This window comes from Eubalaena glacialis, chromosome 13 (assembly GCF_028564815.1).
Source record: "Eubalaena glacialis isolate mEubGla1 chromosome 13, mEubGla1.1.hap2.+ XY, whole genome shotgun sequence".
NCBI classification, from domain to species: Eukaryota; Metazoa; Chordata; class Mammalia; order Artiodactyla; family Balaenidae; genus Eubalaena; species Eubalaena glacialis.
The window spans coordinates 87,499,571-87,512,671 of NC_083728.1; the positions used below are offsets into that span (position 1 = coordinate 87,499,571).

The window sequence follows — 13,101 nt, forward strand, 5'->3', positions numbered from 1 at the left end:
AAAAGATTACAATTACGGGCTCAGATGATGGTTAGCATTTTTTAGCAATAAAGTATTTATAAATTAAGTGTATCTCCGAGGTATGCCTGTACTTGAGAGTAAGAAACATCAATCACTTACATTATTGTTGTTTTTTTTGGCCTGCACTGAGCAGCAGGAGGGATCTTAGTTCCCTGACCAGAGGTGGAACCCGCACCCCCTGCAGAGTCTTAACCACTGGACCGCCAGGGAAGTCCCTCACTTACTCTGTTTTAAAAGTGCTTCACCGCCCCCAGTATACAGTTACACGTTGAAAGAAAAACTTGTTAAATTGGAGTTCAGACTTGGCAAGATTTTGGTTGAAGCCATAGCTGCTTTGCTTCAGAAGCTTTCCACTGGCGCCAAAGCGACCTCTGGTGGCCAGGGGAGAAAAGGCTGCATTCAGGATGCTGGTGTTCATGCTGGTAAGGTACAGGTGTGCAGCCAGGACGCCCTGGTGACGGGCACGTGAGGGCAGCACCTTTGCTCCTGACTGCGTCTGAGCCCTCCTCTGTGTTCAGGGAGACCTGTGTTCACAAATGCCACAGAGAGGGCGGTACAGTGTAGTGGCCAGGAGCACAGGCATGGCTGGGGCAAGTGATTCAACCTTCCTGTGTCTTACCTTCCTCATCTCTGCAGAAGTGCATGCCATGATTAGTACAATGAAACTTACTTGAGGAACCGCCTGGGGAAAAAAATGATTTGGAAAGCAGATGGTGTCTCCTTGACAAGTTTCATTCTGATAGAATCTTTTTACCCTTGAGGGATTTACAAAATCCGTACTCATTGCCCACACCTGGGCAGATAAATAATTCCAATGGGTGAGGTGAACAAGAAATCTGCAGTTATGATAGATGCAGGCAGATCTTGTGGCGTTTTCATCCCTAGAAATAGAGAGAGGAAGAGTGGCCAAGGAGGGCTGGGTGGGCTTCACACTGTGAGGCTGCATCACCGTCTTTGTCCTCAAAATATCTGAGAAGAAAAGAAGGTAGTGTTAAATGGGGCACTTCCTGGGGCAAACTCCCTTGGTGGCGAAGAGGCCTTCTGAAGAACTCTTTTCTTCTGAGCCTTCTCAGCATGTATGGACAGTGTTTGAATTACATCCTGCAGAATTAAGGCTATAATGTGTTCTGCTTTTGGAAGCATCTTGTGCAAAAAGGAGGCTCTTTTGGTCTCTAAGCAAATCTGTCACAGATGGGTAGCTCCTCAACAACTAGCCCAGTGCCTGGCATTGGTCACATTTTCAGGGTATAAGGAGGACAAAAGTTAAATCTGGATGCTGGTGTCCTAAATTCTTGGACTTTTGCCTTCATGAGCCAGCTACCCTTTATGAGCCCGAAGCGGGATCTGTATGAGAGGAAGGAAGTATTCCTGCAGGGAGAGGAATCCTTTAGCCCCAGCTGAAGTTTTGGCCATAAATCTCAGTGTAGAAGTATCTTGTGAACTGGCTCAGGCTACATCTAGTTTTTGTGTATGGGCTCTAAGCCAGCTAGGAAGAGGCAAAGTGGCCTCTCTGGCCTTTTTCCCTGTAGTTCTACAATCATATCTTAGTCCTTCAAGGCTTGCCAGTTGCACAGTGAGAATAGGGAAGGAAAGACGGAGAAGTCATCGAGGTTAAAGGAGAGCATCTCTCTCTAAAGCTGAGAGTAGCTTTGGGGAGCTACTCGTTCTAGGCCTCGTTCCTCTGGGTCTTGCCCTGGTTCCCACTGGCTTTCTAAGGGGAGAGGAAGACCTTCCTTCCAGGCTTGATTGCACTTTGGGGCCCCTCTTACTACATCAGCCTCGTGGGAGACAAGAAATCCTGAATGTAAAGAGAGGAAACCATAAGGAGAAGGTGTAATAACCACATCTCCTTGGAACATCCTAGTGCATCATGTTGGAGGCCCCAAGAATGCCCCTGGACTGACCCTTGAGAGGGATACAGGAGGGGAAGGGCAGTGAGAAGGCCTTAGTACGTGTTGAATGACTGAGGAGGGAGTCAGTGAATGGAGACCCTTTCTAGATTTACTCTCCAAAACATTATAATCAAAATTTGCTCCAAGGAAGTCTAACATAATTTTAGGGAAAATTATAATGTGAAGCTTCTTTCAGTTCAAGGTCTAAAAATCTATCTTTATTCATGGCAGTGGGGTTATTCAGGAAAGCTGTGAAGGCTTTTTTAAGCTTCAGAAAAGGTAGGATTCTTACCAGGCAAGATGATCACCTTTGATTGTTTTGTACCATTTGAAAATGTTGGTGTTACCGTAATCACGTTCTTGCGGGATTAGGAGATTCTTAAAAGATACTTAGTCCCATTGCTAGGAAGTTGTCTTATGCATATACGAGCACGTGTGCACTGGGATAAATGTGCAAGGATGTCCGTCTCAGCATTGTTGGTAACAACAATGACATTTTTTTAAAAGCCATGAAACAACCAAAACGTCAATCAGTGATCCACTTTTACCCTTTCAAACTGTTTGAATGTCTTAGTATGAGCAGGTGTTCCTTGTCATTTAAAAAAATCACCTCTACCCTGACTGCTGACGCATCCCCACCAAGAGGTCATCCTGGCTGTCCTTGAACACTTCCAGTGATGGAGAACTCACTACCGCTTAACTATCAGACAATGTTTTGATCAAGAGCCTCTGGACAATAATTAGTTCCTATTAAGACATGATCTAGGTTTCCGGGGGGGGCTGCATCTATCAGTCCCATCTTCAGGGCTCTGGAGCTGGATAGCATGCAATTTTGACAGCTAGTTCTTGGTATTTTTTCCATTTAAAAATTATTTTTGAATATACGAATGGAAAATAATTGGGGGAAGTATGTCGTCTGGCAAAAGCCTTCAAGATACTGGAAGAAGACAATCAAGGACTGTTCAGGATAACATTTTAAGGAGGATATTAAAAATCTATGTAGGGGCTTCCCTGGTGGCACAGTGGTTAAGAATCCGTCTGCCAATGCAAGGGACACAGGTTCGAGCCCTGGTCTGGGAAGATCCCACATGCCACGGAGAGATTAAGCCCATGTGCCACAACTACTGAGCCTGCGCTCTAGAGCCCACGAACCACAACTACTGAGCCCGTGCGCCTAGAACCTGTGCTCCGCAACAAGAGAAGCCACTGCAATGAGAAGCCTGTGCACTGCAGCAAAGAGCAGACCCCGCTCACCGCAGCTAGAGAAAGCCCGTGTGCAGCAACGAAGACCCAACACAGCCAAAATAAAAAATAAATAAATAAAATTAAAAAAAAAAAAAAGAATCTATGTAACCTAGGGGCAAGACAGGAATAAAGATGCAGACATAGAAAATGGACTTGAGGACACGGGGAGGGGGAAGGGTAAGCTGGGACGAAGTGAGAGAGTGGCGTGGACATATATATACTACCAAATGTAAAATAGATAGCTAGTGGGAAGCAGCCGCATAGCACAGGGAGATCAGCTCGGTGCTTTGTGACCACCTAGAGGGGTGGGATAGGGAGGGTGCGAGGGAGACGCAAGAGGGAGGGGATATGGGGATGATATATGTATAAGTATGGCTGATTCACTTTGTTATACAGCGGAAACTAACACACCATTGTAAAGCAATTATACTCCAATAAAGATGTTAAAAAAAAAGAATCTATGCAACAAAAGAGCCTTGTTTTCAAGGAACCTGATATGTCAGTGGGGGTGGGGAGGATAACATGCACACTCACAGAGCATACACACATGCACGCACTGTTACACACCAGGAAAAAGAAAGATGGGTACATGCCAAGCAGAGAGCGATGATGTTGACTGGATCCATGGGTTATCCATGGTGGGGGAAATGGATTTGGTCTGGGTTTTGAGAAATGGGGAGTGGGGTAGGCATGGGGGAGGGTGGGGACATTTGGTGGGGAAGGAAATGGCATGAACAGAGATGGGAAGTGACAGAGCAGTGAGCAGATGTGTCTGGGCAGGTGGCAGGTGTTTGGGGAACCCTCTTTCCTTTTTGAGGATGATGCCCAAAGGGAGAATCATGTCCTGCACAATGTATCCCTGGGGGTCTTCTTGCAGAGCCCCGGTGGCCAGCCCTGTGGATTCGCCCACAACAGGTCAGTGTGCCTTGAACTTGTGGGTGTGTGTTTCATAAAGATCCCTTTCACCCTAGAGGTCTGTGAACTGACAGGGTTTGGATTTTGTACCGTGTGAAACATGGAAAGTCAAGGCCAGGGACGCTTTTGGAATATTCTTTTTATTTATTTATTATTTAAAAAAACATTTTTTAGTTGCTTGTATATCAAAAGTGAAAAAGCATAGAATTCAACACACTTTCAAGAACGTTGGACCCCACATTTGGGTATCCTTGAGGGTACTGTGTGGCTGTCATTGTCCAGTGCATCATGAAAAAAGAAAAAAAACACACAAAGAACGAAGATTTTTCACTGAAGGGCACAGTGGGATGATTAGGGTTCTATTAGGTTACATTCATTCGACATCTATGTGCAATTCTTTAATAAATTGGTCTTCATGCCTTTCCCACCAGCTAGTTGGCTTTCAGAAAGATTATCTAACGGGGGTAATTGAGCCCGAGCTTCTTGCTGTGTCTCTCATTCTCTCTCTCACTCTCTCGCTCTTGCTCTCTCGCTCTCTCTGTCTCTCTGTCTCTCTCTCTCTCTCTCTCACATGTCCACAGCTCACACACAGCAGCCGGAAATGACACACTGAAGTGAGTCACCAATGCGGCTGTGAGTCACCCTGTAATTGGGGAAAGTTCTGTCCTGCTAGGTCGTGTAGCCTCTTGCACTCCCGCTCCTAAATATATTGGAAAATTTTGAAACAACAACTCTGTCTGCCTTGACCCACCACATCCTTTTGGTCCCTAAAGTGGGCTGAAGTTGGACAGTCCTGGCAGGGGTCCTGCTCCACGGAGTGGAAAGGCCAGGAGAGGAGCGATGGGGTTCAGGCAGCCACCAGGTGGCAGTGTGGGCCCTATCACGCCTGCTGCCAGGAGGGGAATGACAGGCAAGTGGCCACTCCTGAGGTGCAATGACACAGACCACAAAGGAACACTATGAACAAGTTTAAATAATATGTTTTCTCCATAGTCCTTTCTCTCTCACAAGCACACAAGGACAAGGATGTGATAAATACTCAAGGACACCCCTGGCATCCCACCCTCCCCACCAGGATATTGGAGCCAAGAACCAAGCATACATCTCATCTCTCTCCCTCTATTTCTGCAACATAAAGTTTGTGGAAAGCAGAAACCTGCTTCTCTGAGTAAACAAGTCACCTACACTCCAAAATAATATATGCACACTGTTTCTGGGGAGGGGGCAGCCAGGCCTGGGTGGGTCTCGCGCCTCTGAGCTGGGGGAGGACGGACCTTGACATGAAAGAGTGTTTCTCCCATTGGCCTTCTTTGGCCTGCAGCCAGCTTTCTCAGCAGTGGCAAGACAGTGCAAGAGTGATGGCAACGTGACCGGAACATAAATTATTTCTAGCAAACACGCAAAAGCTCCTTCCTGTAAGCCTTGCGGTGCCATCCTGCCAGGGCCTCAGTGCGATCCGGGTCCGAAGACCCGAACGGGCAGAGCGATGGGCAGAAGCAGCCGCGCAAATGATCCTGGGAGTCCTGCAGTCTTGTTGGGAGACCTTCGGGGCATTGTGCTTCCGAGGTCTCTCCCAGGGTCTCCACTGGGGAGTTTAACTCAAAGGTCCTCTTTCCCCCTCCTGGGAGAGCCGGAGGTCTAAGAGGCAGATTCGAAAGATTTACCATTTAAAAAAAAAAAAAAAAAAAAAGGTAAATATCTTCTCTTTCTCCAGAAAAATGAATTAAAATAAAAATTCTTTGCTCCGGAGTTTCTTCTTCTTGGACTTCTCCAGTTCCGTCCCAGATGAGGGCTGCATTTCCCATGGTCAGGGTTCCATCACTTGGCCCATGAAAAGGACAGTTCCTGAGGACGGAAGAATCACGGGAGGTGAGAAGTGGGGGGAAGGGGAACGGCACAGCTCACCCAGCTCGGTGTTTACGGATGAACTGAGATACGGGGAGATGAGTGAGTGTCTGGAGGCACAGCTGCTCTAGTGACTAAGCTGGGACTGGGGGACAGACCGAGCACCCCGTCTGGAGAGAGCACTGCCTCCGAGGAGGGGAAGGGGAACAGAGCTATGATTCCTTGCCTGGAGTGCTCTTGGGGGGAGTGGGGGCATCTACACCTGCCCGGACTAGTGCCCGAGTCCAGGAGAGCGGGGGGGGGGCGGGGGGGGGTCTCCCGGGCCCCCGGCTCACCTGTGGGGTTGTGCCGCACCACGAAGAGGAAGGGTCTGTCCATGATGATCTCCTCGGGGGCCATGCGGGCTGAGACTATAAGGGCTGGAAGAGAAGGCACCATGTCTTAGAGGGATGTGGGCACGGGAGCCTGGATTGGTCACAGGTGATCCAGCGACAGCGGCACTGGGATGGGGGGGTTTTAGGAGGCTCAGTTGTTTTCTGGATGTGAACCCTAAAAGTGTTGGGATGTCCTCTGAGGCCTGGTTTCCTCCAGGAATCGGGTAGCGATCTCTCAGGTAGTCACTCGCAGGCACGTTTATCTAAACCCTTTTAGGGCGTATTGGAAGCAAGTGCCTTTAAGTTGACTGACCACTCTGAGAGCAAGCCAGGACCTCACATTCGGAGGACCTCAGAGCCAGTGGGGAGGGAACGGGATGCCAGGGAAAGCAGGCCTGTATTCTAGTAGGATCGGGGTGATGCTCTCCACACAGGAAGCGAAGCTCTACCAGGAGAGGCCTGGTTGACATGGGCAGTGGGGTCTTCCCGGTTCACCCAGGGTCTGGGTGCCGGACCGCGGCCCCTCCTGGAAGCCTGGGGCTGAGACTTGCCAGGCCTCACCTGAGCCTGACTCACCTGTGGAGGAGGACGCCACCGTGCCGCTCTCATTCACCTGAATCTTCACTTTCTGCAGCGCCTGCGACACGTACAGAAGCTCTTGATCTGAAACAGAGGTGGGTACCAAAGCACATCAGCTTTGGTTCTCAGTGAGAAGCTCCTTAGTCCTCTTAGGGACCCCACTGTCCACCAGGGGAAGAAAGTGAAAGGAAAACCTCTTACCTGAAAGTCTTGAGAAGTCCGCCTGGTTTGGCCTAAACATGTCGGTCATTCCCAAGTTCTCCAGGGGCCTCCTGAGGTCAACTTCACTCTCCAGGGAGAACCTGCAGACAGGAGCAGGACACAGCTCAAGCTCAGGCCACCTCTAACCCTACCAGGTATCCCCGTCCCCACAGACCAACAGGATGGGGACTGATGTGAAAGTAGAAGTGCGGGGCTTCCCTGGTGGCGCAGTGGTTAAGAATCCGCCTGCCAATGCAGGGGACACGGGTTCGAGCCCTGGTCCGGGAAGATCCCACATGCCACAGAGCAACTAAGCCCATGTGCCACAACTACTGAGCCTGTGATCTAGAGCCCGCGAGCCACAACTACTGAGCCCACACGCCTAGAGCCAGTGCTCCGCAGCAAGAGAAGCCACCGCAATGAGAAGCCCGTGCACCGCAACGAAGAGTAGCCCCCGCTTGCTGCAACTGGAGAAAGCCCGCGTGCAGCAACGAAGACCCAACGCAGCCAAAAACAAATAAATAAATAAATTTATTAAAAAAAAAAAAAAGTAGAAGTGGGAAGCTTGTTTTTTTCAAATCCGTTTGCAAGGTCTCCTCCTTGCTGGGAGATTCTAGTACTAATGAACATTTTCCTGCAATCTCCCCACTCCCTTGAACCTATGACTAATTACTTTCCTCAAATAAGGCAGTAGTTTCAGCACAATGATATTCAGTCTGACTGGGGAGAGAGGGGGCAGGGCAAATTCTTCTGCAAGGATATTTGAACAAAAACCCGGTCTGTAGATTGTGTTCTGAGAGCTGAGCCTGAGAAGGACTCCAGCAGCGAGGCTTTGGGGATCCCGCTCTGCTTCCCATCAGGGCACAACTAATTACCTCTATTTTTTTTTTTTTTTTTTTTTTGAGAGAGAGAGAGAGTGAGAGCGTGCTAACCAACTAAATTATCCTCTTTCCTTAAGCCTGGCATTATGGCATCTGGAAATTTGGGGTAAGCATGGTGGGAAGCTTCCCCACAATTCTGGAATTATCCAGTCTCAGCCTCCGGCACCCTCTTTGCTTCTACAGAAGGATTTTTAAAACTCTGCTTTGTTGGAAGCCAGCTAGAAGCTGTAGTTCCGGCTGTTTCATCTGCGGAAGTGATTCCTTTTGTCTCCATTGTTTGGATGCTAACTTGAAGAGATGGGGGTGGGAGTGAGGGGCATTCCTAAAAGAGTATAGATCAATGTATTCCCCTCCACCCCAACCCTGCATCATCTATCTCTCTTGCTCTTCCTTTGGCTAGCTTTTGCTGGGTATTCAGAGGGTGGGAAATGTGGGGCATGGTCTAGAAAACTCCCCCGCTGCCCTCCAGCAGAAGAGGGATGATGGCAGGAATCTTAATCAAACCCAGGCCGGAGTGTTTCCCATCAGCCACCCACACATTTCCCTGTCCCTACCCTGCAAATGTCACGTTTGGGAAACTCCACATGGGGGTGGCCCTTTCAGGGAACCAGGGGAGAGGGGAGGCAGAGGGCACTAGAGCATTGGCAAGCGTGGCAAGAGCAAAGGGTGGCTTACTTGGGCAGAACCAGGAGGCGGGTCAGTCTGGTCATATTCCCTCTCCACTGGCTGATGAGCTGGGCATCCAGAATGCTGGTGAGGGCAGAGAGAGGCACCTCTTTCTCATAGGGGGCAGCAATGAACATGCTGAGGGTGTTCCCATGGTAGGGCAATTCCAGGATGTCGTAGTAATGGCCATCGGGCGTGGTGAACTCAGCTGCGAAGACACCAAGATGGCGCGTTGGCAATGGCTCCAGCTCTTGTGGATTCTAACCCAGCACTGGCTTTTCAACTAGTCCTCCTGTCCCCTCCACTCTTTCTGGAAGCCAGTTCTCCATCCTAGCTTTTGAGGCTCCCCCACCCCACCACACCCCTGTTCAATGTCTTTATTCCCATTTCCCTTCTCTTCTGCTAAATCACAGTGTCTTCTGGGTTCTCTGTCTCTTGTTGGCCTTCTTTACCTTCACAGCCTTCTCCCCAGTACCCAGCTACTAATTCATTCCAATCCCCATCTCCTTAATCTCAACTTTCACGTCACTCTTCCCTAGAAGGATCTGTGAACCCCAGGTTATCACACTAGAACCACATGAAGATGAGAGATGGGGTCAAAGTGGTCAAATATGGGCCTGAGGGAATTTCTGGATTTCAGCTTCATCTTGCACAAGGTAAAAGCTACTTTCTGCTGCTCTGATAATCCCAGTGTCTCCTACCTGGGGAGTCTTTGTCACAGCTGGGGTGTATTCTAGGGTTTCTCCTCCCTTAGAGGGGATGCCCCCCAGGGATGAGGTGCGGTCACTGTGGGACATGGGGAAGGGAGGGTCTTGCACTTACTGTAGTTGAACTTGTTGGTCTGAGCCATCATGGGCACAGAGACAGTGCTGCCATCGGACTTGTGGAAGAGGCGGCGGTGGGTGCTCGACTCTAGAAAAGGCATCTTCCACTGGCCGTTGAAGTAGAGGGCGTTTACCAGCACCAGGCGTGTCAGCTGGTCCACAGCCCCTTCGCCAAGTAAGTCGCTGATCATGCCTGTGGGAAATCGAGGTGATCAGGAGGCTAGATATTTTTAAATCCTTTTAGATGGTCCTCTTCAGCACCCAGTCCTCAAATGGATGTGTGTCAGAAGGGATTCCGTCAGAAGACAGACTGGGTAAGGTTTAGTGAACCTATCTAGCTGCTTTCAACCCCTTTCATCTTCCTAAGAGTCTCAGAAGGCCTTCCAGCTCACCACACTTTCGTGGTCTTGGGATCCTGTCCAGGATCAGACCTGGAAACACAAGTCTCCCTTTACTTTGTTCCCTAAGCTGCAGTCTTGACGGGTTGTGTGTGCCCCTTGTCATGGTTATTACTGTTCTTATAACATCTCGCAATACTTTTTAGGGATGACTTTAGAGTTGGCTCACGGGGAAAGCCTAATTATGGAAAAACATGATGCTTTGATTCTTAAAACACTTGACCTTCTGTCTACAGAGCAGAAGATGCTGGAAGGGAGAGGTTAGGACACTTGGGATTTGAATCCCCTTTCTCTGCAGGCCCTTGGGACTGGCCTCCTTTCCCTGCCTGCTCACCTTTTGTGTGTCTTTTCACCCAGTCGTTGACGATGAACCTGGCTCTCTCTATCTCTGAGAAGTCCACCTGCTTGACTGTGGTCCGGAACAGCCTGAAGAAGTGGGGCATGAAACCCTGGACCAGCTTCAGATCCCGCTGCACAAAGATGGCATCAGCCGTGCTGATCTCATCCTTATTCCATGGCCCCATGAGCTCCTTGTACAGTCGACGGAGGGCAGGGGCCATGCCCTTCTCTGGGCCAAAGCGGGGAGGAAAGGACACATTAAGCTCATCTCAAACCCAGGGCTCCCAGTGGGGCTAACGTCCCCCAACCCTACCCACATGCATGGGACTCTTCTGCTCCCCCGAAGGTCTCTGGATGGAGATTTCATTCCAAACCTTAATCTTTCCTGCATTTCCCTGTTTTCCTCAAAAATCTTAGGTCCTAACCCTTTCTTTGGCTTGGAATATTTTTCTCTGTTTTTAAGTTATAAACCCTAATTTTTTTCTTTTAATAATAACAATAGCTATGCTAGGCATTTCACATGCGTCATTCTAGTTAACCCTTACAACAGCCCCACGTGGTAGATACTTTTATTGTCCCCATTATGCAGATGAGGACACTGAGGTTCGGAGGGGTTAAGGTCACACAGTATATGAGTGGTGAGGCAGGGCTGTTTTATACCAGATCCACTGGCCTGTACACCTTGTGACTATCCAAGAGCCAAGTGACACAGGGTGTGGTGAGAAGAAGATGCAGTGGTCCATCCCTGCGGCATGGGAGGACAGGAGTTGGCTCAGCTAAGCTGGGGTCAGCCCTTCCTCTGCTTCTGGTCAGTTACACCCCTGTCCTGGGAAGACCACGTGAATGCCCGCCTCCCACCCTGCCCCATCTCTCACCATCAGTCTTGAATTGCATTGCCTCTTGGATCTGCCGCTGGGTTTCTCCTCCTGTGGTCAGCTGTAACATGGCCATGACTGAGGCTACCCCATAGGGTGAGAAAACCACGTTGAGGTCCTTGGAGGCCTGCACCACCTGCTGAAACACTTTCACTCCAAAGTCTGTGGCCAGGTGGGCCGCCGGAGACTGGTAATGGTAGGAGGCAGACCCTTCACCAGAGATGAGGGCCAGGCCCAGGGCGAGGCAGGCAAAGACAGGAGACATCTGCATCCTAGAGCCAGTGGATAAGGATCAGATGAGGGCATAGTTCTGGAAGGATGGTGAGTGGGGAGGGGTGATGGGACCCCAGCCATGGCCAGGCTCCCCATGTTTGCTGCTGGCAGATGATACGTGAACAGGAGGGCAAGACAGAAACCATGATGTGTTCAGATCCTGAGCCTTTTCCCCTCTGTCTCAGCCCCAGGGAGTCTTAAGTGCGTTTTCACCTGTGGGAATCTTAGAACCCGCTGGCACCCTCCAAGAGATCTCCCTTCCCTTCCAGGAGGCTGAAAGGCGAAATTATAATAACATCTGTGATTTACACGATGCTTTTTCATTCTCTTATGATGCTTTCACAATCATTGCTTCATTCAAGTTAGCAGGCGTGAAAAACCCCTTTCCTGCGCTGGGGAAGGGGAATGTCTCAATGGAGAGGGTCCAAGAGAGGTGAGGCCCTTGCTTCTGGGTGGTGGGATTGTTGGGGGGTCCTGCTCATCTTCCCCGCTCTCCTGGGATCACTGATATGACGGGGTCAACTCAGGGCTGCAGGTCTCCGGGGAAAGAAAGAGGAACACTGGGGATCATGGATGGAGGAGATTCTGCAGAGGGGTGCTCCCTGCCTTAGCCCGAGGTCCGGAGATGGAGAGAGTTTGCTTTTCTCTTACCTGAAATTCTCAAGGTGCCTTGTGACTGGCAGTTTGTTCCTGCTGCTGCTGGGGCTTCGGGTGTTGATGGTGGTGGCTATTCCTCTGCTGGGGAGGGGGTGTGGCTCTTTGGACAGTGCTCTTGGTCCTTCAGCCAGATGCGGCTGTGCTCCTCTGGAGGCTGCTGCTTCCCTTTATACCAGATGTGGGCCGGAAGCAGACTAACTCATGGTCTGGCCCCGCCCACTTTCTGGCTCTGGAAGTCTGTCTGAACAGCGGTCGGGCCCCCTCGGCACCTCCCTCTATGGGACTTGCTGAGGCGTCTGTGTGTGTGTGCGTGCAGCCCTGTCTGTGTACATGTGAGAGGGAGGGCTTGGAACAGCTGAGCAAGTCCTGGTTGCCCTGACCCCAGGGCCTCCCTTGATCTTGCTGCCCTCTGCCTCGGGATGTTATGCCAGCTTGACCCCTGGCACCCAGTGCTTACTTTCCCCAGTGCTCAGTGTAGGGAAACGATTTACACTTCCTCTTCTTCCTTTGGAGAAACAGATCACTGCAAAGTTATCAGAGAAGCTAAAGATACTGCAAACTTTTGTCCACCAGCTCCATGCACTGGCCAAACTGGGAAGAACACCCCTCCCTCTTCCTGACCGCATCCCAGCAGCCAGAGGGCACGGAGCGTGCCATGTGATTGTCTGGGTTTTGACTGTCTAGGACATGAGCCTGGTGGAGAACTCCCTCCCCTCTTTCCCTCTTCTCTGCCAAGCGCCTGCCAGCCCGTCCATCGGGTGATGCGTGGCTGACTCCCCCATGTGTCCAGACTCTGGTGGTGTCCCCAGGGCTCTCTTTGTGTCAACAGTCCTGTCTGGCTGGGGTTTGAGGTGTGCTGGGCGGGGTGGTGGGTAACTGGGGTAAAGGGCTAAAGCCTTGGCGGAAAATTAGGAGCCCAGTGTGTAGGTTTCATTTTTCTGAGCTCCCTGCTGTGACTGGGGAGGATTACGTCTTATCCTTTTCCTCCAGATGCAGACATTTGGAGGGCTGGAGTGGCGGCAGTAGGGATGGAAGTAAGGGCATCAGTTCATGGCGGGTTTACGGGATATGCTTCTAGGGCACTGGGATTAGGGGTGGCAAAGTGACCAAAGAATT

At 50.3% G+C, this 13,101-nt stretch overlaps 1 protein-coding gene across 1 annotated transcript; it reads right to left on the reverse strand.

Moving 5' to 3' along the window:
- Nucleotides 1-5,325: 5,325 nt before the first annotated feature.
- SERPINE1 (serpin family E member 1) lies at nucleotides 5,326-12,136 on the reverse strand. The gene is made up of 9 exons (XM_061210387.1): nucleotides 11,980-12,136; nucleotides 11,056-11,327; nucleotides 10,176-10,409; nucleotides 9,442-9,636; nucleotides 8,629-8,827; nucleotides 7,073-7,173; nucleotides 6,869-6,955; nucleotides 6,254-6,337; nucleotides 5,326-5,918 (listed from the first exon to the last, which is right to left on the reverse strand). Exons 2-9 carry the CDS (start codon nucleotides 11,324-11,326, stop codon nucleotides 5,881-5,883), a joined length of 1,209 nt encoding a protein of 402 aa, XP_061066370.1. The 5' UTR covers nucleotide 11,327; nucleotides 11,980-12,136; the 3' UTR covers nucleotides 5,326-5,880.
- Between the last annotated feature and the right edge of the window lie 965 nt (nucleotides 12,137-13,101).